General features: G+C 39.4%; 1 protein-coding gene across 1 annotated transcript in view; it reads right to left on the minus strand.

Moving 5' to 3' along the window:
* Positions 1-23,218, minus strand: part of ctnnbl1 (catenin, beta like 1) — a 195,996-nt gene that overhangs the window by 35,237 nt on the left and 137,541 nt on the right. Inside the window, exons 13-15 of the mRNA XM_043710185.2 lie at positions 7,077-7,157; positions 3,062-3,199; positions 452-524 (exon numbers count right to left, since the gene is read on the minus strand). Coding sequence (XP_043566120.2) covers positions 452-524; positions 3,062-3,199; positions 7,077-7,157 — 292 coding nt within the window. The remainder of the gene's footprint in view (positions 1-451; positions 525-3,061; positions 3,200-7,076; positions 7,158-23,218) is intronic.

Raw genomic sequence — 23,218 nt, forward strand, 5'->3', positions numbered from 1 at the left:
GATTAATATAACATAGTACAGAAGGGGCATGAAATCAGAACAACCAGATAAAGAGATAATAAATAAGAATGCACACTGAAAAAGGTTCAACAACTTAGGTTGGCATTGAAGACCTAACCTGCACCTTCACAGTTAGTCAAATAACACTGGAAGCTCATGGCTCCAAATGAACTGACAAAACTAATGTAGAGGACTCAGGTTGAAGATTATGAACAAGAGAAGTAAAATAGAACATTTTTGTCCAATGATAATAATAGATATATGAACATCATTGGAGCATACCTCTGAAATAGATAGCACAGGTGAATTCAGGGGACAACTGGATGCATGTCTGAACAAGGCTAATTTTATTTATTGAAAAAGAAGGTAACTGAGTGCAGAGTTAACAAAGGAGAAGAGATGCATTTGAAATTATTGGATATTGCTATCACTCAAAACATTGTGCTCATACCTCTCATTATATGTCTAACCACTTTGGTTGAGCCACCTCGCATATTCAGGATCTGGTGTACACGCTGTCTTATCTGAAAATAAACATGAATACAGTCTCAACACAACACCAATGTCAAACCAAAACAAAGCTAGAATTTCTTTCGTTATTTTTCAAGTGTCTGTCACACAACTTTTTCATATTTGCTTCGGAAGGAACTGTCATACATGAGCACCAAAATAAATAATGCAACTTCAAATCAATGAAGGAGAGGGTAGGCAGAGAGTTGGGATAAAGGAAGACAGGAGAATGCGGGCTCAGGTAAAAAGGAAGAGGGTGCTGCGGGGTGGAAAGGAGAGAGGATATCGAGCGCACAGAGTTGGTGGGTTGGAGGAGAGAAGAGTGGGTACCATGCATCCAGCCTATTTGACTAAAGCTAAGGACTACACCTTGAAAGAATACCACTCGCACTGCAATATAGAACATAGAAGAATACAGCGCAGTACAGGCCCTTTGGCCCTCGATGTTGCGCCGATCCAAGCCCACCTAAGCTATACTAACCCACTATCCTCCATATACCTATCCAATGCCCGCTTAAATGCCCATAAAGAGGGAGAGTCCACCACTGCTACTGGCAGGGCATTCCATGAACTTACGACTCGCTGAGTGAAGAACCTACCCCTAACTTCAGTCCTATATCTACCCCACCTTAATTTAAAGCTATGCCCCCTTGTAATACCCGACTCCATACGCGGGAAAAGGTTCACACTGTCAACCCTATCTAACCCCCTAATCATCTTGTACACCTCAATCAAGTCACCCCTAAACCTTCTTTTCTCTAATGAAAACAGCCCCAAGTGTCTCAGTCTTTCCTGGAATATATGGAACACTTTTTCCTGCAGTCTGGTTACAGTGTACGACATTTATAATAACAATGATGCTTGTCTCCATTTAAAGGTGCTGTCATAATAATCTCCTCAAGGTCAAGTTATGAGCCAGACAATATGCAGTACTATCCCTGGGCAACTGTAGAAACTATTCATCCGGGGTTCCATTGATTTTATTTTCCCATTTACTTGCATCAGTTTCTTCTGCTTATGAACAAAGTGAAATAAATTAAAGAAACAATGCATTAGCATACTAATATTCAATTTCATAGGCTGTGGGGATGTGTGCTTGGAGTTATAAAATTGTAAACTTGTGATGGCCTATGCAATTTTGCAAGAAGCAGCTTTCTTTGTGGACAGATGGTCCTTTTAAGAATTAGGAGTTACTCTCTGGTTAAAAACAGCTGGACTCTGGTAAATAATCAAAGGATCAGGCTTCCTGGGAATGCAAAATAAGGAAGAAAAACGGTCAACAAGTTAATTACAGGTGTGAGAACGTTCCTAGGGCTAGTTTTCTGTTCAATCAGTGTAATTTGACAGTTTAGTACAGTTCAAATGAAGGAAACAACTCTTGAGCAGAATTTGGTTGAAATTCTGGATAGTGGCTAATTAAGTTGCAACTTTTGTTAACTATAGTTGACAATGAGTTGAAATTCTGATAGAGAAAAATAGAGTATAGGAGAGGGAGGGAGAGACAGACAGACAGACAGAGAGAAACACAATGAGAGAAAAGAGAGAGACAGAAAAAAACAGAAATACAGAGACAGAGAGGGTGAACAATAAATTGAGAGACAGACAGTGAGAGAGAGAGAGACAGGAAGAGAGAGAGAGAAAGGCAGAGTGAGGCACATACACAAACAGGGACAGAGAGAAAGAGTGAGAGACAGACAATGAAGTGAGACAGTCTTCATAATTCAAGAATGTTACAACTCTCAGTGTTCTGACTTGAGATGCTCAAACTTAAGATGTCAGAAATACCTATAATGAACGGAAGTCTACAATCTTAGGATGGCAGGAGGACATCTTAAGGGCCAAATGTGTCAGACATAAACTAACGGTATAATAAATTTCAGTCCAATCTTTTACATCTTTACTAGCATCTTTACGTCTTATAGGCCAATGTACATTTTGACTGCTTAGCTGACATGAACTGATCAGTAAGAACTGCATTCAACTCAATACCAGCAAAATTCAAGTCACTGAATTCCTTCCCAACAAAAACGCTATGCCTTAAGCATGGCTTTATTTCCATCTGGAGGTTAGGTACGTAACAAAATAGGCAAGAAACAGATTTGTGGTTATGCCATTTGACTGCTGTTTCCAAGAGAAAATGGAAATTGGAGAGATAATTGCAGCCTTACTAGTGCTTCTAGGTGCCTATAATGTTGCAAAATCTATAAACTGCACTTACTAATGGAGAAATGAATGAATTGTTATATTTATCCTCCTTAAGGCGCAGTCCTCAAACAGACATAAGCTGTATTACAAGCAATTTTAGGATGAACAAATATCAAAACCAGAACCACAATTTTGTGTGATGAAAAAGAAAATAATGCCCACAATCTAACTTTTGTTTGTGCCATGAAGGTAGCTCACTCAACATAGCTCACTCAAATTAATCATAACTGATTATTTTTAAAAGTTAGCCTCAACGTTCTGTCAGATGGTAACATTGAATGCACACATCACACAGATAGATGTATTTGAACAAGTAGCATTCTTAATGAGTGGATTCTTAAATCACCTGAGGGATATTTGCATTGCAGCTCTCTACCATAATGTAGCAAACCAGCTGAAGGACAAAGAGGCCTGCATCCAATCGCCTCAGATAAAATTCATCTTCCATATCATCATCAATTATTTCCCCTTGACGGACCATATCCTAAAAAGAATAAAATAGCACAAAAACATAGGAGAAATACTGTTAAACAAGATCATTTGCATCTATCATAATTGAATTATTGGCTTTATTCTTCTTTATGGTCTAGACCAAGTAATCTACTTAAAATGGTGACAAGATAGCAAGGGAAGGATCAAAATAAATGATTTACAACATGTAGACCATTTCAAGGTTAAAGTAAAAAGGCATCAATTCACAATACGAGTTATGTTTGAGAATACGTGGTAGGCTGCAAATATGAAATTATTTTGAAAGATTCTTCTTCAGTTTTTTTTTACTTTAAAAAAAAAGGAAATTTAAATAACTCTGGAATCCAACATATAAAGCTAAATTGCATTACTTTAGCTTGCTTCCACAGAAATAATTAAAGCAATTCAAAAGTAATTCTTGGTTGTAGAACATGCTGGGACTTTGACTGAATTTTCAATTACATTCTTCATTTGTGACAATTTTATAGCTAATAAGACTTTCAAGAGTTTGAACAAATTGTACAAAGTGAACAATGAGTTAACAGTTACTTTGAATTGATAATTTTAACAGATATACATGTATGAACTATTAATGTATTAGAACTCTCATTAATTTAGATACAAGTTATTACCTTAAGAACTTATTATATTCTTTGATTAAAAAAGGAACACATTTGACAAGATAGAAACACCTTACAATCAAGTTGGGATGAGTATGTCAGAACTTTTAAAATTTAAGTTCATCTTCATGTACACTTAAATGAAGTAGATTGCATTCTTTCTACATTCTTCTCTTTAAGACAACTGGTTAATTGCTATGTTCAACAGACTGCTCTCTACTTAATAAAAAGATCTGTGATACTACATCTTCTAGAAGTGAATCATAAAGGTATAAACTTGGCAGGCAATATCAAATGCTTCAATGGCAATTAAATCACTAGTCTAACAGATATATTTAAAATTTAATAATAAAGCTCTCAGACTTTTTCAATGTAACCTTGGAGATAGATCCATTATACTCTAAGCAGAATTACTACCAGTTGACATGAAACCCATAGGTTATCATATTGAAAATTTGCAGTTCAAAACATCTGACCCAAGGAAAATAAGCATTGTGGTGGGACATTTTTTGCTTTAAATTCAAGAGATGTATCCTTTAAGCTTCCAAGAAATACTATCCTCATGGTGAACATTGTTCAAGATTTTTAAGTAATGCTGCAATTAGAATATCATATATTTAGTGATTTCAAGGTTAATAATCTTATCTTGTAAGGAATATTTTGAAAGCAATAAGCAGACTTCCATAAGAAGAAAACATTCTGACAACATCTGAAACCATCATGTAGTCCATTACCGAACCATGCAGATCAGAAAGATACTCAAATATTGACAAATTAGCTGTTCTTAAGTGGACTATGTGAATATAATTTGATGGTAATCAGAAATTCTAATATTCAAACTTGCTGTAGTGTATCCATTAGTTTGTCCTCAGTACGTTTTCATTTTAACCAATGGAAAGAGATCAGAAGTTTATATTTATGCCAAATCTAATTTGCAACTTACCCCAAGTCTCATATTGGAGGTTTCATATCGAATTCTACTTCTAAGTACAGCACTTAAAGAAACTATTATTCTTCAATTCTGGAGCTATAGTATATCTTAGTCCTCACTTTTAAAAGCCAATTAATACTTACCACACCAGGCAAACTAGTAACAGAAAGGACAAACGAACAAAACAGCCAGAGCTGATTTACAAACATATTACTGCCAGTAAAGTCATATTTGTTATGCATCAAGCACACTCTCAAGTGATATGGTCCCATTCAAGGTTAACACATCTCATCTAATGTTATCTTCAAATTATTAATTTTGCTTCTTATGCACATTTTCTACCTTGGGTCTTTTTTTTAAAAACACACTTACTCTTCCAATGTAGATTTTTTGAGCAGATTTATTCATTAGTTTGGAAATTGTGCACACCACTGAATTTTAAGCCATAATAATCTGGAAAAATTACTGCTGGCTTGGTTCTATGGTATTCTTAATAAATACCCCTGGTGCTGTAGTAAATAGCAAGGGGGAAAGCCTTTGACTATAGAACGATGTGGATGGGCTGGTTAAATGCTCAGAACAGTGGCAAACGGAGTTTTATTGTGAAAAGCAAGAAATGATATATTATGGAAAGATTAAAACGTCAAGAAGTACAGAGGATCGGAGGTATCTTGGGGTCTATGTCCACTGATCCTTGAAGGCAGGACAGGTGAATAAAAGTGGTTGAGAATATTTATGGGATACTTGCCTTTATCAGCTGAGGCGCTGAATAAAAGAGTAAGGATCTTATGGTGGAGTTGCACAGGACATTAGTTAGGTGACCTTCGGAGTACTGTGTACAACTCTGGTCACCACACCATAAGGAGGATATGATTGCTCCAGAGAAGAGTGATTCACCAAGCCTGGGCTGCAACATCTTAACTATGGAGGAATAAGATACGTCCCATTGCTCAACCTTATCTAAGGAAAGCAACCACAACCTGAGGTATATAAAATTCAAAGGGCATATATTGGGTAGATAGGAAGATACATTTCACTGAGTCCATGGGTCAATAACCTGGGGGTATAGATTCAAAGTAAAGGGTAGGGGTTTGGAGAAGATTTATGGAAGAATTCTTTTAACCCAGAGGATAGTGGGTTGTTCAGAACACACTACCTAAAAGGATGGAAGAAGTTGGAACCCTCAAGACACTTAAGTAACATTTAGTTGAACATGAAACACCACAGCATACAAGGCTGAGGTGATGGCCTAGTGATATTATCACTGGATTGTTAATCCAGAGACCCAGGTAATGATCTGGGAACGCAGGTTCAAATCCTGCCAAGGCAGATGGTGGAATTTGAATTCAATAAAAATCTGGAATTGAGAGTACAATGACGTCAATGAATCCATCACCAATTGTCAGGGAAAACAAAAACTCATCTGGTTCACTGATGTTCTTCAGGGAAGGAAATTGGCCATCATTACCTGGTCTGGCTGATATGTGATTCCAAACCCACAGCAATGTGGAGCCCTCAGCACCACATTTTTCAACTCTGATCTCCAGCATCCGCAGTCCTCACTTTCACCTTCTTGACCTCTCTGTTTAATTAGGGATGGGCAATAAATGCTGGCCCAGTCAGTGATGCCCTTATGTCATGAATGAATCAAGGCTATGGGCCAAGTACTGGAAAATGAGTCTGCAGTAAACAGATAATTGATGACCAGCACATACTACACTGGCCTAAGGGCCTTTTTCCATGTTGCAAAGCCCTATGAACCTTATGTTCCCTGTTTTGATTATAGGTTAATAGTTAGGTGAATTCAAATTCCTGTTTTGCAGTTTAGGTAATTGAGACCAGTGTGGTTCATGCCTCAGTAATTTGATGCTTCAACAGAGCTAAGAACACATTTGGCAGAGTACTTTTTGCTCGACGTGCTTTCCAGAGATTTTGCTTCTCCAGTAGACTGTGCATTTTACTTGATTTAACTTTGTTTACCTTCATTATGAAAGCACAAAGAACAGCTCCTGTCACAGGCAATGAATACTCAATTCTCTGGAGTAATTCAGAAGGCAGGATTGAACATGTAACCCTGAACATTGGTTATGATGAACTAATTTTGTATGATACCTTCCCACAATTAACATATTCAGCACACAGCATGTCACCTAAAACAAAAATCAATATAGACTTAAATGAATAGTCACCTACAACCCACTAATCCAATTTTTCTCCCAAATTCCATGGGGTTGTATGTCCATAGTATCAATTTAATTAGCAGGCCACTACGCCAGAGATAACATGATAGCTCGTAAGAAACATAAACCACGACTGTAGCCAGACTAACTAATGCATACATGTTTTTCTCCTTCAATCTTCTTGTCAGCCACCTGCACAGCTTCCAGGTATTTAAAATGCAACTCCATCAGTCGGTCAACCTGCAAGAAAGACAAATAGCCATCAATTATGGACTACATAAACCAGCTAGCTTTTTGAAACATACATCACTTAAAGCCAGTGGGAGAAAGTGAGGACTACAGACGCTGGAAGTCAGAATCAAAAAACGTGGCGCTGGAAAAGCACTGCAGGTCAGGCAGCATCTGAGGAGCAGGAAAGTCTACGCTTCGTGCATAAGCCCTTCGTCAGGTAGTGCTGATGAAGGGCTTATATCCGAAACGTCAACACTCCTTCTCCTCGGATGCTGCCTGACCTGTGTTTTTCCAGCCCTACGCTTTTTGACCCTTAAACAAAGCCAGTATTACATTAAACTACCATATCTTACAGTGTGGTAAGACTGCAGTAATAGCACACCCTGGCTGGAAAAATTAGATAGTAGTGTTCAAATCACAGGCCATTTTTAGCTTTCTCTACTGAACACAGTCAGAACTTTTATTTAACCTGTTTAGACATGTTGTGACAACGCTGGTGGTGGTAATTAAGTCATCTGGAACCTACTTGAGCGTATGAAAATTATCTAGGATGCATGGTAGTGACAATGTGTCATTACTAATTAAAACAATCACTTGAAATATAAAAAATAGGTCTTGAAATTCTCAATAGCTTTACTAACCTGCAGTCTTTAAATGAATAACTTGGGACAGGGAAGAGAAGGTGAGGCACTGCAGATTGAATGACTATGGAGTAAATGGATTGTCCCATGAACGTCTTGCACCATGACAGTCCGTTTATGTCTGGTTCAATACCAGGTGCATTTATTTGAAATAATGCATAATATTCAATTGAAAATAAAAATACACATTGGCTATATAAAGCATGTGTATTTCTGTAATTCTATTGGTATTGTGCTGCACAATGGTGATGCAAAACCTACATATAAATGTGGAAATGAAAAACTTATTAGCAACACCATGCTCAAGCTAATATACTTTTTAAAAATGGCAGTCATTATTGGAAATAAATGCTTTTTGGAAACCTTAGTCAATAATGTTGCATAAATACTGTGACTGGGCATTGAATTAATTAAGTCCTTGAGTGTTATAGAAAACACTTTAAAACATTAATTTTATTCATAATTGTGCAAATATGTTTTCATAGAATTGTCACAACATACGGTTAGTCCAATTACAGAAGCATAAATATTTCAAATATATTTGAAAATGCAGTGTAACCGTGTGCATATGAATCTGACAAAGACAGTTAAAGGCTTTGTCCTTTGGTTTCCACACAACTCTCAGCTTGCTCAATGTATCTTTCACTTCAGTTAACAATATGATTTTTGTTAGGAAGAAATAAATTGTTCAAGGACACAGAGCAGAGGGACAGCAACAGAGATTATCTTTTTTGACATTCAAATTCCAAGTGCCCCAGAAATGTGTCATAACGTGTCTAAAAACATTGATTAGAGTTACTTGCAATTCACCAAAATTAAAACTTCCCAGTTGATCACCACTTTTTAAAAAAGCAGTCGACTTCTATTTACAATGAACACAATGCAAACGTTTCAACATCTGAAAGGCTAGCTGTGGTCAATTCTCACCCTCCTGAACACAGTTTCTGTAGCAATAAGCCAAATGTTCCTTCTACCTTTTAATTGAACATTCTGTTCCTTTGATCTTCCATTTAACAGTGTACCTTACGATATTCCTAGTTCATTTAATTAAGGAGACCTATTTTTAAGGACGCAAGACTTTATCGATTTCAAAGAAAATAGTCAACATACTGTACTGCTTTGAATAGCACAAGGTGTTCATAATCCATCACTTGAATTACAGTTGATAGATTGTGACCCATCTTTAAGTACAAGTAGAAACAACACACTCGGAAAACAAACTGTACAGCAAACTCAGCGACATGTAAATGTGAGAATATCTTTGCATATACTAGACATAAATTGAGGTCAAGGCTCAGGGCACATCACTAACTTCAAGACAACAGCAAGAAGGAAGATAGTTTAATTACTGCAGGATGGGGAGGCACCAATGACTGGCAGAACTAAGAAACAGGTTCTCAGACAGTATCTGGTGCCAGACACTAAAATCAAAAGCAACTCAAAGGTTTTAATCTCTGGATTACTACCTTAGCCTCAAATTATTTAGCATAAAGTGAATATGATTATGGAAATAAATACATGACTCAATGATCGATGTGAGAGAACCGGGTTCTGTTTCATGGAGCACTAATACCAGTACTAATAAAAGTGAGATTTGCGTTATCAGGACATGTTATACCTAAGTCATGCTGAAACTGGTATTCTAATGATCCACATAACTAGGAATTAGAGAAAACTTTGAATTAGATATGGGGGACAAGGGATCCAGCTTGGGTAAACATCACAAATCATGGTGTGAAGTCTCGGTAGAACAAAACGTAATCTGGGCAACAAAGATCAAAGAATGGTAGGAAAGGACAGAGATATATCAATAATCAAGACTAGATATTACAAAGACAAGAAAAAGTTAAAATTAAAGGTTCAGCACCTGAATGCACACAACAGTCATACATCAAACTAAATAATAGCATACACTGAAGTAAATTATGGAGGTATGGCTGCAGGATGGCAAGGATTGGATCCTGAGCATTGAGGAGTCTATGACAGTCAGAATGATGTTTTTGAAACAATATTTAGAGATGACCTTGGATTCAGGTGATCAGGATGTAGAATCAGTTTGGGTGGAGATGAGGAGCAAAAGGGAACCAAGTCATTAGTGGGAGTGGTCTGTAGACTCCAGACAGTAACTATAATGGAGGATGAAGCTTACAATACGAAATATTGGGTGCTTGTTACAAAGGGACACGCAGGAGACTGGAAGAACACAGCAGGTCAGGCAGCATCAAGGGGTGGAGAACTCAATGTTTCAGGTGGAACCCTTCTTCAGGGTGGAAGGTGAGTGGGTGGGTGTAACTGGGGCTGCAGATTAAGGGGGGGTGGGGGGAGGGGTTAGAAGGGTGGTAGGGTGAACACAGGGGATAGGTGAACACAGTTAGAGGATATGTCCTGGCTGGTTGATGGGAGGAATGAATCCGGTTTTTGGCTGGAAGGAAGGGCCGGTCAGAGGAATGGAAGAGAGGGGAGGGGCTGGAAAGGGATTATTTGAAACTGGACAACTCAATATTGAGTCTTCCGGGCTTTGGCTGCCCAGGTGGAGGATGAGCTGTTGTTCCTCTAATTGGCAGTTGGTTTGTTTTGCTAATGGAGGAGGCTGAGGATGGTCACGTCAGAAAGGGAGTGGGAGGGGGAATTAAAATGGGCAGTGACTGGGAGGTCAGGTTGACTCACGCGTGTCCAGCTGAGATGCTTGGAGAAACGTTCCCTGGGTTTATGCTTGGTCTTCCCAATGTACAGAAAACCACATCTGGAGCACCAGATACAGTAAACTACATTAAGAGAGAGGCAGGTGAACTTCTGTCTCACCTGGAAGGACTGTTTGAGGCGCTCGATGGAGGTGAAGGGTGTGATGTGATGGGAGGCTTTGCATCTTTTAGATGGCGGGGAAGGCACCTGGTGGTTTTGGTGGGGGGGGGGTGGTGGTGGGAAGAGTAGCATGAACCAAGGACTAGCGAAGGGAAAGTCCTTGCGGAAGGCAGAAAGGGTTAGGGAGGGGAAGATGTTTTTGGTGGCAGGGTCTAATTGGATTTGATGGAAGTGTTTAAGAATGATGTGTTGAATACAGGGACTGGTGGGGTGGTAGGTGAGGACAAGGGACACCCCTTCTTTATTGCATTTAGAGAGTGGAAGGTTTAAAACACTAACGGGGAATGGAGGAGGTGTAGTGGAGGGCTGTCTTGATGACAAAGGGGGGAAAAGCATGTTGTTCAAAATAGGTGGACATCTGGGATGCTTAGGAATGGAATGTCTCCTCTTACGAGTAGATGTTGCAGAAGCGGAGGAATTGGGAGAATAGGATGGAGTTCTTGCAGGATACTGAGTGGGAGAAGATAGTTTTGGGAGCCTGTGGGTTTACAGTCAATGTCCAACTGAAAACTGTCATCGGAGATGGAAATGGAGAGATCAAGAAAGGGGAGGGAGATGATCAAGTGAATTTGAGGGTGGGGTGGAAGTTGTGGGGAAAGTCAATGAGTGCTCCAGTTCAGCCCGAACAGCAATAATCATGAGCGATTTTATCCTATACAAAATGGAATAAAAGCAATAGGCACTTATGACATGGATGAAGAGTTCATAGGATGTTTATGAGAAGATATTTCAGAGCAGCATGTTGTGGATCCAACCAGATAGCATATTATTAGGCTTTGTATTATGCAATATGTCAAGATTAATGATCTCAGGGTAAGGCTTGTCTTGGCAGAATGGATCACTATGTTTTAATTCTCTATCCTGTATGAAAGGGAGATGACTGGGTTTAAGTCTAGTATTTTCAATTGAAATAAGGGCAATTAAATAGTCGCGAAAGCTGAGCTAACTGAAATGAACAGACATCTAGGCTGGGAGATGGATCATTTTGGCAGACACTTAAAGGGATACTTCAGAACGAATATACATTCCTATGAGAAGAAAAAATCCAAGGGGAGGATCCACCACGTGTGAGGAAGCTAAAGCAGTTTAAAAAAAAAAGATTCAAACTTGAGGAAAAAGCATATAATAGCAAAAAAAAAAAGGGTGGCAGGGCAGATGGACAGAACGGCAGAGAATGACTAAAAGGCTAATCAGGAGAAAGGAATTTGAACAGATGAGGAATCCAGTTGGAAATGAAAAATGGACTGCAAAAGGTTTTGTAGTATCTAACATAGAATTGGTAAATAAAGTGAGTATTGGACATCCAGAGTTAAAATGGAAAGTTAACAGCAAATAAGGAGTTGGATATTAACAAATAACTTGCAACTATCTACATTATAAAAAGACAAAAAAAGAACAGTAATAGCTGTAAAGCAGAAAAGGAGGAATATGCTGGAATTATAAGTATCAGGGATGTAGTACTGTGCAAGCTGTAGTCTGACAAGTTCTGGGGTGCTGATGGACTTCAGACCTACAGTCTTAAAAGAGATGGTTAATGAGGTGCTAATTTCTCAACATTCACTGTATTTCTGAAAGCTTCCCTCTGACTGGAAAGGGACAAATTGAACTCCTCAAATCAATAAGAGCAACAGGACACTATAGATCAATACAGACAAGAATTAGCATGGGTTTCTGAAAAGAAAATCACACTTAACCTATTTATTGGAATTCTCAAAAGAGTAATATATGCTCGAGATAGGGGTTAGCCCATTGATGTACTGTACTTCGATTTCTAGAAAGAATGACAAGGTGCCATATAAAAAGTTATTGCATAAAGTAGATAGACATAGTATAGAGAGGAACATGTTAGGACAGATGGAAGATTGTTTAATTCAGCCAGTGTATGCTAAAAAGCTCTAACATGTTGCACTTGTAAGCATCTATGTGAAAATTAATATGTAAGTCAGATGTTCATGGCTTTATCCATTTGATGTGCTATTTTGCTTTCTTGCAAACCAAAACTCTCAATTCTCTACAACAACCAGCTTTCCTCCACCCAAACTGGAACAATTAGTCAAATCCATTGCCACACTTATTGACATAGTTAAATTCGAATGATCATCTGTTCATTCCAAAGTCTTTGGCTACTGAAAAGGTTTTGTGTCATCCTCATGATCATTTGGTACATTGCAGTGCAGGACAAAATACTGCAGCTCAAAAAGTGCTTCAAGGGGACGATGGTGAGTGGTGGTGGTGGGGCAAACAAAAGCACAGAAATAGGCACTCATATGAAGCTATATAATTACGGAGAACTATCCTACAGTCAATAAAGAGTGACACCTAGTGCAACAGAAAAATGTGTATGGATCATAGTGGAAGTGAACTTTGAAAGGAATATAAATTCAGTTTTTGCAGCCTTTGGTGGAACATTACATGGGTGGCACATCATGTGGATAGGAACTCTGGGTGGGTTACTCTTCGGAGAGTCGACTGGACTTGTTGGGCCGAAGGGCCTGTTTCCATACTGTAGGGAATCTAATCTAAAAACCTACTGAAGGAGAAGTTAGGACCTAAATTGATAAGCAAGACCTAGAGGATATAATTTTTGGATTGTTTCCTGAGCCTTGTGAATAGTGGCAGAGAAACAAACAAATTGGTACAATTAACATATAACTAAAAGGCTGCTGAGGCACAGAGAGGTAACTTTGCATAAGATACTGACACCGGTTCTGAGAGAGGAAGTAGACAAAAGCTCTAAATGAGTAAGATTATTAAAATTATTAACAGAGGTCTATAAAAGATGGTCAATCGTAATGCAAGAGGTAGTCAATGGCAATCACTCACTAATGAATATGATTGTCCATCGAGGAAGTTCTACACCACTGATAATGGATTCTTTGGCTTCTTGTGTGACTGGTGAGTTCAATCTTCAAATGGCTTCCATGCTGTACATCTCTATGACTCTATGCCCAACACACATTTGGCAGTAATTGAGAGTGGTCCTTGAGACTACTGGCATTCTTTTCTCTGGTTTCTTTTCCATACTTTCTCTTGCCAACAGGTGTCGTCCAAGTCAGTTTCTTCTAAATGAGTCTCCTATGCGTTAACATCTATGCTACATTTCTTGAGGGAAGCCTCCTGGGAATTTTTGAAACGTTTCCTTGGTCCTTTTTTGAGTTGGGCAAAGAGGATTTGCTTTGATAGTCGGGATCTCAGACATCCTAAGCATGTGACAGGTTCAGAGGAATTGGCTTCGAAGCTGGTGCCACTGGCTGCTTTGAGGATACGGATGTTAGTATGCCTGTCCACCCAGGTGATGCGGACAACCCATCTCAAAACAGCATTGATAGTACTTCTCAAGGGCATTAAGGGCATCCATACGTAGTGCAAGTTTCAGGGGCATGAGAAGGATTGGAAAAGTTTACTGCCTTATACACAACAATCTTTGTATCAGCATGGTCTGTAAGGACTCTCATCCTTAGAGTCATAGAGGGGCATTTGAAGGTAGCACTCGCAGATTGGATGTGATGTTGAATCTCCACATTGATATCAGCCTTGGATGGGAGATAGCTTCCTAGGTAAGGGAAATATTCCATATTTTGGAGTACTTGCATGTTGATCTCAATGGAGGGATGGACCAGAGTTTGACCTGGGAAGGACTGGTAAAGGATTTGAGTCCTTTTGAGATTGAAGTTGAGACTGAGAGCAATTCTTTGTGTGCTTCTGCAAAGGCATTTAGCAGAGATGACATTGTCATCCACATACTGTACCAAGAGCGAGGTTGGCATCATTTCCTTCTCAATTTCAACCAGTTGAGGTTGAAGTTTTCCATCCATCCTGGAGACAATGTCCATATCACTGGGAAGCTTGTCCTTGACAAGATGAAGAATGGTGGGAAAGATGGAGAAAAGGTCGAGGGCGAGGGCCCTGCTTGACCTCAAAGAAAATGTTCATACCACCTTTGATGAAGACTGTTAATAACATCTTGTCATGGAGAAGACAGAAGATATTGATAAATTTCAGTGGACAGTTGCCAGTTTACATGTTCTTCCTTAGCACTTCCTGACTGATTGAATCAAAAACCTTGGCCAGGTCAATGAAGGCCACGTAGAGTAATTGGTATTGTTCCTGGCATTTCTTTTGATTTTCACTGCTTGGCAATTCCATCACCATAATTTCATGGTTTTGTTGGAAGCTACAATGGCTTTCAGGAAGGATTTTCTCAGAGACTGGGAGAAGGCACCTAGCAAGGATTTGGACAATGATCTTCCTGGCAATGGAAAGTGGGAAGATTCCTCAGTAGTTCCCACATTACATTCTGTCTCCTTTCTTGAAGGCAGTCTTATCATCAAGGTAATGCAAGGGTTAATCCTATTCAAAATGAGTTAAATCATCTATATGGCAATGTAATAATAAAACAGGGGTGGTGGAAACATTCTTGTATTGGGAAGAACTACATACAGTAGAGATCAATGCTAGCAGAGTTGATCATATAAATGAGACCCTGCAGAAGTTAAATTAGCTCCTTCAACAGCATTGTCCAACCTTTACCACTAGAAGAAAATGGTAACAAACACATTGCAACACCATCACCAATGACTCCTTTCAAGTTAAAATACAATCTGACTTAGATATATGACCATCATTATTTCAATGTCATTAGACTAAAATCCTGTATCTCAGTCTCTAATGGAGATGTTGTAACTCCACAGCATGTACTGCAGTGGTTCAATGCAGCAGCTACTCATCATCTTTTTGCAGGAAATTACAGAGGAGCAATAAATGCTGCTTTGCTAGTGATGATGATATTCTGTGAATAAATGAACATGACTGATATACATATATAAGGTCAATACACTAGTTCCTTCAGTACTAGAAGGGTCAATTTTGCCCAGTGTGTAAAATTAATTAGCATGCATGGTTTTCTTGGCTCGAAGCACAAAAGTTAAATGGAAATAATTACCCTATTCAGTGTGTGATGAGATGTGCCTTTAAGAGGGATTTGTTCTGTCCCATCCTGTTTCTCTTGAAGAGGGGCGTTGTAAACCTTGTGCCGAGGTGTCTACACCATGGCAAGCATAGTAAACAGCTTTGGTGTTTTTAAAAATTTAGACAATAAAAGTAGACCCGGGTTTTAGATTTTATTTTCACTTGTTGAAGTTGCTAAATACAATGCTCTCTCTGCTACTGCAAAAAGCTTGAGGTCTCTCTCCGCTGCTAGATTAAATCTATCGGTGTGTCTTCTCCTAGACTAGAGTAGATAACAAGTGAATTTGCTTTTGCCAAGAGTGCTTATGGGACACTGCTTGTGACAATTTTGCTCCATTAACAAGGTTAGGTTGTCCTTGCTTTTTTATTTCCCCAGAGGGGCCGTAAACACACAGGTTCTGAAATGTCTGGGTTTATCTACTTGAAGCAGCTTTTAAATTTTTAAACAAATAGTTGTATAATGAAAGGGAAGTGGCCAGCTCTCCCAGCTCACTTCATCTCTGGTTTCGTTTGGTTTTAGCAAGCAGTCAGTTTTTGAAGCTGCTGGTCAGAGAAACAGCTATAGAGTGGTGGTCCAAGCTGAATCGCTCTGCCATCTCTCTCTCTCCTGTGTTTGATCTTACCTTTTTTTTTGCCAAGGGGCTGTTTATGGGGATGTTGCAAGTATTTGGAACAGCATTGTTAAGTTGCATTAGAGTCAATTGCGTTTTCAAACAGTTACATTATTCTAAATTCTGTTTTCTTTTGTTCATGAGTAAAATAAATTCTGGTTTGTTTGAAACTGTGGTTGGGCCAGCTGCATCACTCCTGGCATATCCACTTACACCTGCTTAAAACAACTGGAAACGTTAGAGTCTGGATTATCTTCTTGAAGTGTTTTGAGGTGGTCAGGCCTGGTCCATAACATGCTTGATTAGAATATTTGATGAGTAGCAGTTAAATTATACATTATTTTGTTAACTGTTTTGTTAGAGTTAAAATTATGCCAATTCTTTGTTTTTTGTTTGTACTTTAACTGTGGTATAAGAATAAAGTGTAGTAAAATGTTGTAAGAATAAAGTGTAGTTTAACCAACTGAATCACATCTGGATTACAGTGCCTTACACTTGCCTTTAAACAAGGCTATCTCCTTGTACTGGTTTGAGGGCATTTAGTCTTGTCCACAACAAGTTAGTTTTGTCTGTGTACACTTATGGAAACGAAAACAACAGCAATTCATTGTGTTGGACTTGGTACTCACTGGGGGTGGGGGGGTGGTAGTGTGCTGCAACAAAGGCATCACAACACACAAAGACTTAGTCAACCTATCCAAAGTACCCAATTTACTTGACTGATGAATTTGAATTAAAAGAAAACACTCACCAGATTTTTGGATTTAAAAGAAAAATAACTATTCAATCGGACATTATATCTTTAATTAATGATAATTAGAAAATAGGAATTGCTAACTACTGACCAAAACATATATCTTTACCCTTTCTTAAATTACTCCTTCACAAGAAATAGAAAGACACAGAAAGATAGTGAAGGCACAAATATTAAGGGTGGAAAAATAAAAGTAGGAAAATACAGTTTGAAATACAGTTGTGACCCAGGAGTTGTTGTTATGTTTTTATCTAGCTTCTCTTCATCCCTGGCTTACAATCAACAATCCCTTGGCCTGCCTTCCCTTTTATCCCCTCTCTCTGGGCTCTACTGCCATCAATCACCTCACATCCCTCACCCCCACCATCAACCATAAATATAACTTTTTTCCTAGATACTTCTAGTTCTGAAGAAGGGCCAATGGACTCCAAGATCGGTTTTCTCTCACAGATGCTGTCACACCTGCTGGGTTTCTCCAGCAGTTTCTGATTTTTTTCAGATCTCCAGCATCTGCACTACTTTGTTTTATTATACTGATGTATTTTCCTTTTAATTCTTTGCTCATCACAAGGTTGGTTGCAGAGATAATCTATTTGATTCACCGATTGGGAATGCTTCCACTATTTTTAAAAGGCATTGTATTCCTCATGTAACACAGGATTTGCAAAGCAAACTCATTCCGGGTGTTCCCCAACAGGAAACCCTGGATGAATCAGGACATACAGAACCTGCTAAAAAAATCAGACGTGAGGCCTTCAGATCAGCAGACCCACTCAAATGTAAGGAATCCAAGTATGACCTTCGCAGAGTCATTATGACAGCCAAGGACCAATCCTGATCCAAACTAGAGACCCAGACAGACACCTGGCGATTATGGCAAGGACTGAATGACATCACAGGTTCTAAAAAGAGACAGTGCAAGATAGCAAACGATGACATATCCCTCCCAGATCGTCTCAATGCCTTCTTTGCTTGCTTTGAGCAGAAAATTCAGCGGAGAGGTAACGCCCATTCCAACAAGTCCTGACAAACCTATCCCAACAGTCACTGCATCAGAGGTCTGATCAGTTTTCCTTCGTGTGAATCCAAGGAAAGCAATGGGACCAGACAGGAGTACCAGTCCGTGCACTCAGAGCTGCACAGATCAACTGGCAGAGGCCTTCTCGGTCATTTTCAACCTCTCCTTGCAGTAGGCCACTGTCCCTGCCTGTTTCAAGAGGACCAACATCATCCCTGCGTCTAAGAAGGCTCATGCAGCATGTCTCAATGACTACCACCCAGTGGCCCTAACTTCGATGGTCATGAAGTGCTTTGAAAGGCTGGTCATGGCATTAATAAACTCCAGCCTCCCCACTACTCTTGACCCCATCCAATTTGCTTATCGGACCAAAAGATCCACATCGAATACCATACCAGTTGCCCTTCACTCCGCCCGAGAACATCTTGACACCAAGAGCAGCTATGTAAGAATTCTACTCATTCACTACAGTTCAGCCTTCAACACTATTATCCCCTCGAGATTGATTACTAAACTTAGTGATCTAGGACTAAGCCCCATTCTCTGCAGCTGGATCCTTAGTTTCCTGCCCTACAGGCCACAATCAGTGAAGATTGAGGACAATATTTCATTCTCACTAACACTCAACATTGGAACCCCCCAGGGGTGCGTATTCAGGGGTGTGTATACCCATAACTGCGTTGCCAAATACCAGACTAATGCCATTTACAAGATCGCTGATGACACCACCATAGTCGGTCAAATCTCAGATGGCAACGAAACAGACTACAGATGGGAGGTTGAAGACCTGGAAAAATGGTGCACTGAGAACAAATTAGCTCTCAATGCCAGCAAAACTAAGGAATTCATTATTGACTTTCGGCAGGATGTTACTCATGATCCCCTGCACATTAACAGCACAGAGGTGGAATGAATGGAGTGTGCCAAGCTCCTGGGAGTGGTCATCCACAACAAGCTTTCTTGGACTCTTCATGTGGATGCACTAGTTACAAAGGCCCAACAAAGTCTCCTTTCTCAGACAGCTGAGGAAATTTGGCATGACAGCAAATACCCTTGCCAACTTTTATAGGTGCGCCATCGAGAGCATTCTGTCTGGATGTATCACTATCTGGTATGGCAACTGTACCATTCAAGATCGGAGACCGTTACAGAGAGTAGTGAACTCAGCCTGGACAATCACAAAGGCCACCCTCCCATTTATAGAATCCATCTATCAGGCGCACTGTCAAGGAAAGGCCGCCAGCATTCTTAAAGATCCATCCCACCCTGGCAATGTTTTTCTACGACCTCTAGCATTGGGGAGAAGGTACAGAATCCTGAACATATGCACCAGCTGGTTTTGCAACAGTGTCTACACTACTGTTGTTAGAATACTGAATGGACTCACAAACTCTTAACATTGGTCTGTATCTGTGTTTTTGTTTTTGCCGCTGTTTACCTATTAATTAATATCTATGCTACTTTCTGTGTGATCTGCCTGTATTACTCGCAAGACAAAGCTTTTCACTCTGCCTCAGTACACGTGACAATAAATTCAATTCACTAGAATACAGCTGTTAATGTAGACTTTCTGACACTTTCACAGAGGAGATACAGACAGAAATTGATTTATTTTGCTGTTTGCTCATCGCACAATGAGTGGTTCTCTGTTGCATTACCCCAAACAGCCCCGTGGTCGCCTGGTCAGGAGCCAATCAAAACTTTGTTGCTGAGTGACTGGCCTCAGTTCTGCTTTTGCTGTCCCTGGTTCCGTAAAAATGCAACACAGCATACAACTCATGATGTGCTCCAATAAACTTGAGTTTTTAAAATAACAGCCATTGATTTGCACAGTCCCATTGGTTATAGCAGTCCACAGTCCAAAAATAAAGAAAACTAAAAGCCACTCCTTACATGCATTAAAAATTTCAAAAATGCATTTCATTACAAAGTATGTAATACACAAACAACAACACAGACTTATATTCATTCATCATTACTCACACTTATAAATGCCTTACAGAACCTGTCCCAATCTTTTAATTTTTTACTTCATCATTTTATATTGGGACAAGGCAATTGCTATTAAATTATCTTTACCAGCAATACGAACAAGCTTTAATTGAATGGGTGAATCAATAAACTCTATTTGTGCTGTCTTGCATTTCAAGTTTTAAACTTTTCAATGACCATTCACAGATTATGGCTACTGCAGATTAATGCTTCAATGTAACCATGTTGGACCACGTACTTCAAACTGCTGAAGAGCTAATAATAATTCCTATCCATGTCCTTCCTTTGACATTTGTTTAATTTCTTGGAAACTTCTGCACTGGCTTCTCTTCTCCTAACTCATCATCTCGTTATAAGCCTTCACCCAAGTGTCACTCACATCAATTGTCATTTTAACAGTTCAAAGTCAGGAATGACCAACACAAATCCATTTATTGGGGCTGCCTTCAGCTGATCAAGGGCTACTTGGTATTCTGCTGAGAAAACCACTTCTGTCCATCTCCATAATAAATTTCTTGAAGGTATAGCTATTGTGCTGACATTAATAAAACTGTTTTGGTGTGACAAAGACAGATACTTCTTCAGCTTTTGATATTAGTGGTATTTGCCATTTTCTTTATCCTGGCTACTTACCTTCCTTTCATTCTCCCATCCTCTATTGTTCTTGGGTTAATAGAATCAAATCGAATCGAATCAAAACAAAACAAATCCCTACAGTGTTGAAACATGCCCTTTGGTCCAATAAGTCCACATCGACCCTCCGACAGGTAATCCACCCAGACCCATTTCCCTATCCTACTATCCTACATTTACGCCTGACTAATGCACCTGACGTACACATCCCCGAACACAATGGGCTATTTAGCATGGCCAATTCATCTAACGTGCACATCTTTGGGCTCTGGGAGGAAACTGGAGCACCTGAAGGAAACCCACGCAGGCACGAGGAGGATGTGCAAAGTCCACACAGACTGTCGCCCAAGGCTGGAACCCTGGGCGCTGTGAGGCAACAGTGCTAACCACTGAGCCACAGTGCCACCCTATTTATGAGGATGATGGACAAAAAAAAATTTACTTTTACGGGTCATTTCCTAATTCCTGCTCATTGTTTAGCAGTTGCACCATTTTGGATTCTTATTACAAAAGGTTGTGAATCTTTAAATTCTTCCTTTTCGCTGAGAGGCTTGTATGTGATATTCATTCCTAAAGCCCACATCCACCTATAAAAATTACTTTGTTTAAACCTTTCAAATGCAATTTAGATTAGTCTAGGCTGTTTCCTAAAAATTTGAAAGTTTTATCTGTATGTTTCAGGGATTACCTCTCTCGTAACCAGTATAAAAGATTTTGTTTTTAAGAAACAGTGCCATAATCCCTATAAATGTACTCTGAAAGTAAAACAAATGCTCTGTGCTTAACCTATCAACTTGCTCTGCACTGGCAAATCCCTTCAGACAATTTATTTTTCTTGCTATTTTCTCAAATGAAATGAGACCCCCACAGCCTTTTCCTCAAATTTTGATTGGGCCTGCACAATCTTAAGCATTTCCTTACTGTAGTTTAGATTATGAGAATCAATGTTTCGGGCATGAGACGCCCGAAACGTCGATTCTCCTGCTCCTTGGATGCTGCCTGACCTGCCGTGCTTTTCCAGCAATACATTTTCAGCTCTGATCTCCAGCATCTGCAGTCCTCACTTTCTCCTGTAGTTTAGATTATGACTAGGACGTTTCCCACAACAGCCTGCATCAACATTTGGTGGCTCTTTTTTAATCTGGATCATTCTAAGGTAATATTCATGCTCTTAATGTGTTCTCTTCCCGTCTGCAATTCTAATTCAAGTTTTCAATTTTTATCGCCAGCCTCCTCCTTTCTCCGCCGCCGCCCACCCCCCCACCCCACCCCACCCTCAAATCACAACTGGGATGCAGTCTAAATTGTCTCCAATGTCTAATTTACTGGAGTCCCTGCCCAAACTGTTCCAAGATGTGGAGGTGCCAGTGTTGGACTGGGGTGGACAAAGTTAAAAATCACACAACACCAGGTTATAGTCCAACAAGTTTATTTGGCAGTACAACTTTTTGGAGTGCTGATCCTTCGTCAGGTGACTAGCTACCCGACAAAGGAGCAGCGCTCTGAAAACGTGTACTTCCAAATAAACATGTTGGACTGTAACCTGGTGTCATGTGATTTCTACTTTTCCAATGAAGTCCAAATGTTAGTCTAGTTCTTCAATGCTTCTGCCTTCTTAGCACTGGCAGGCAATTCTACTGATAAGTTATTTGCCCACCTGATTTTTCTGATCTCTTGTAAATTTATCTGAGTCCTCTATTAGCAGTCTTTTGCAGTTTCTGGTCCATCTTATTTTTACTTGGTATGAAATGAGGTGTTCCCTTTTATCCCTTACCAACTTCTAACATCCAATGTTATGTATTCCTGGCCATGCACCCCAAAGCTTTGCCATAACTCAATGGGGTAGTGCACTGGGAATCATGCCCCACCATTCCTGGATTGGTCACAAATGTGAAAAGGTTTAGACAAACTATCCAAAGACCCCAAACAAAGACAGAAATTTCTGGAAAAACTCAGATCTTGCAGTATCTTTGGAGAAAAAGCAGAGTTAACATTTCAGGTCCAATGACCCTTCTTTAGAACATCTTCAAAGTTAACAAAATGTTTACTCTGCTTTCTCTCCAAAGCTGCTAAGTTTTCCAGCAATGATTGTTTTTACTTCTGATCTCCAGTTCTTTGGATCCTTTTAAAATTCAAAATCCCCAGTTTGCCTGGGGAATGAACTGAAGTTAAAACATTTAAGGTTTCACCAGGTTTCTGTACTTAATGTGAAGTCACCATCGTCATGAACAAATTGCCTTTAATCAGTGGCAATTAGGGAGTAGCAATTGCTAACTATTAACCGTATAAGCTAAACGCTACCCTTTTTTAAACTTCACCCATCAAAGATAGTCACAAAAAGACAGCCGTGACAGGACATAAAGGAATAACAAATTGAAAATGGAACAGTGAAACCTGGCAATAACACCAGATAGTGATGAGTTGTTTTGCTCAGTTTCTTTCCAATTCTTTTGGTTCTTTGCTATTGACAAGATAGCTTGCACACTGATGCTCTCCTTGATTCACTGACTGAGAATTCGACTTTCACTGTCTTCACAGGCAATGTTAGCATGGTCGAAAGGCATTAGATTAGATTAGATTAGATTACAGTG

Source organism: Chiloscyllium plagiosum, unplaced genomic scaffold (assembly GCF_037043375.1).
Source record: "Chiloscyllium plagiosum isolate Xiang-an unplaced genomic scaffold, Cpla_swu_hap1 HiC_scaffold_15, whole genome shotgun sequence".
Classification (NCBI taxonomy): domain Eukaryota; kingdom Metazoa; phylum Chordata; class Chondrichthyes; order Orectolobiformes; family Hemiscylliidae; genus Chiloscyllium; species Chiloscyllium plagiosum.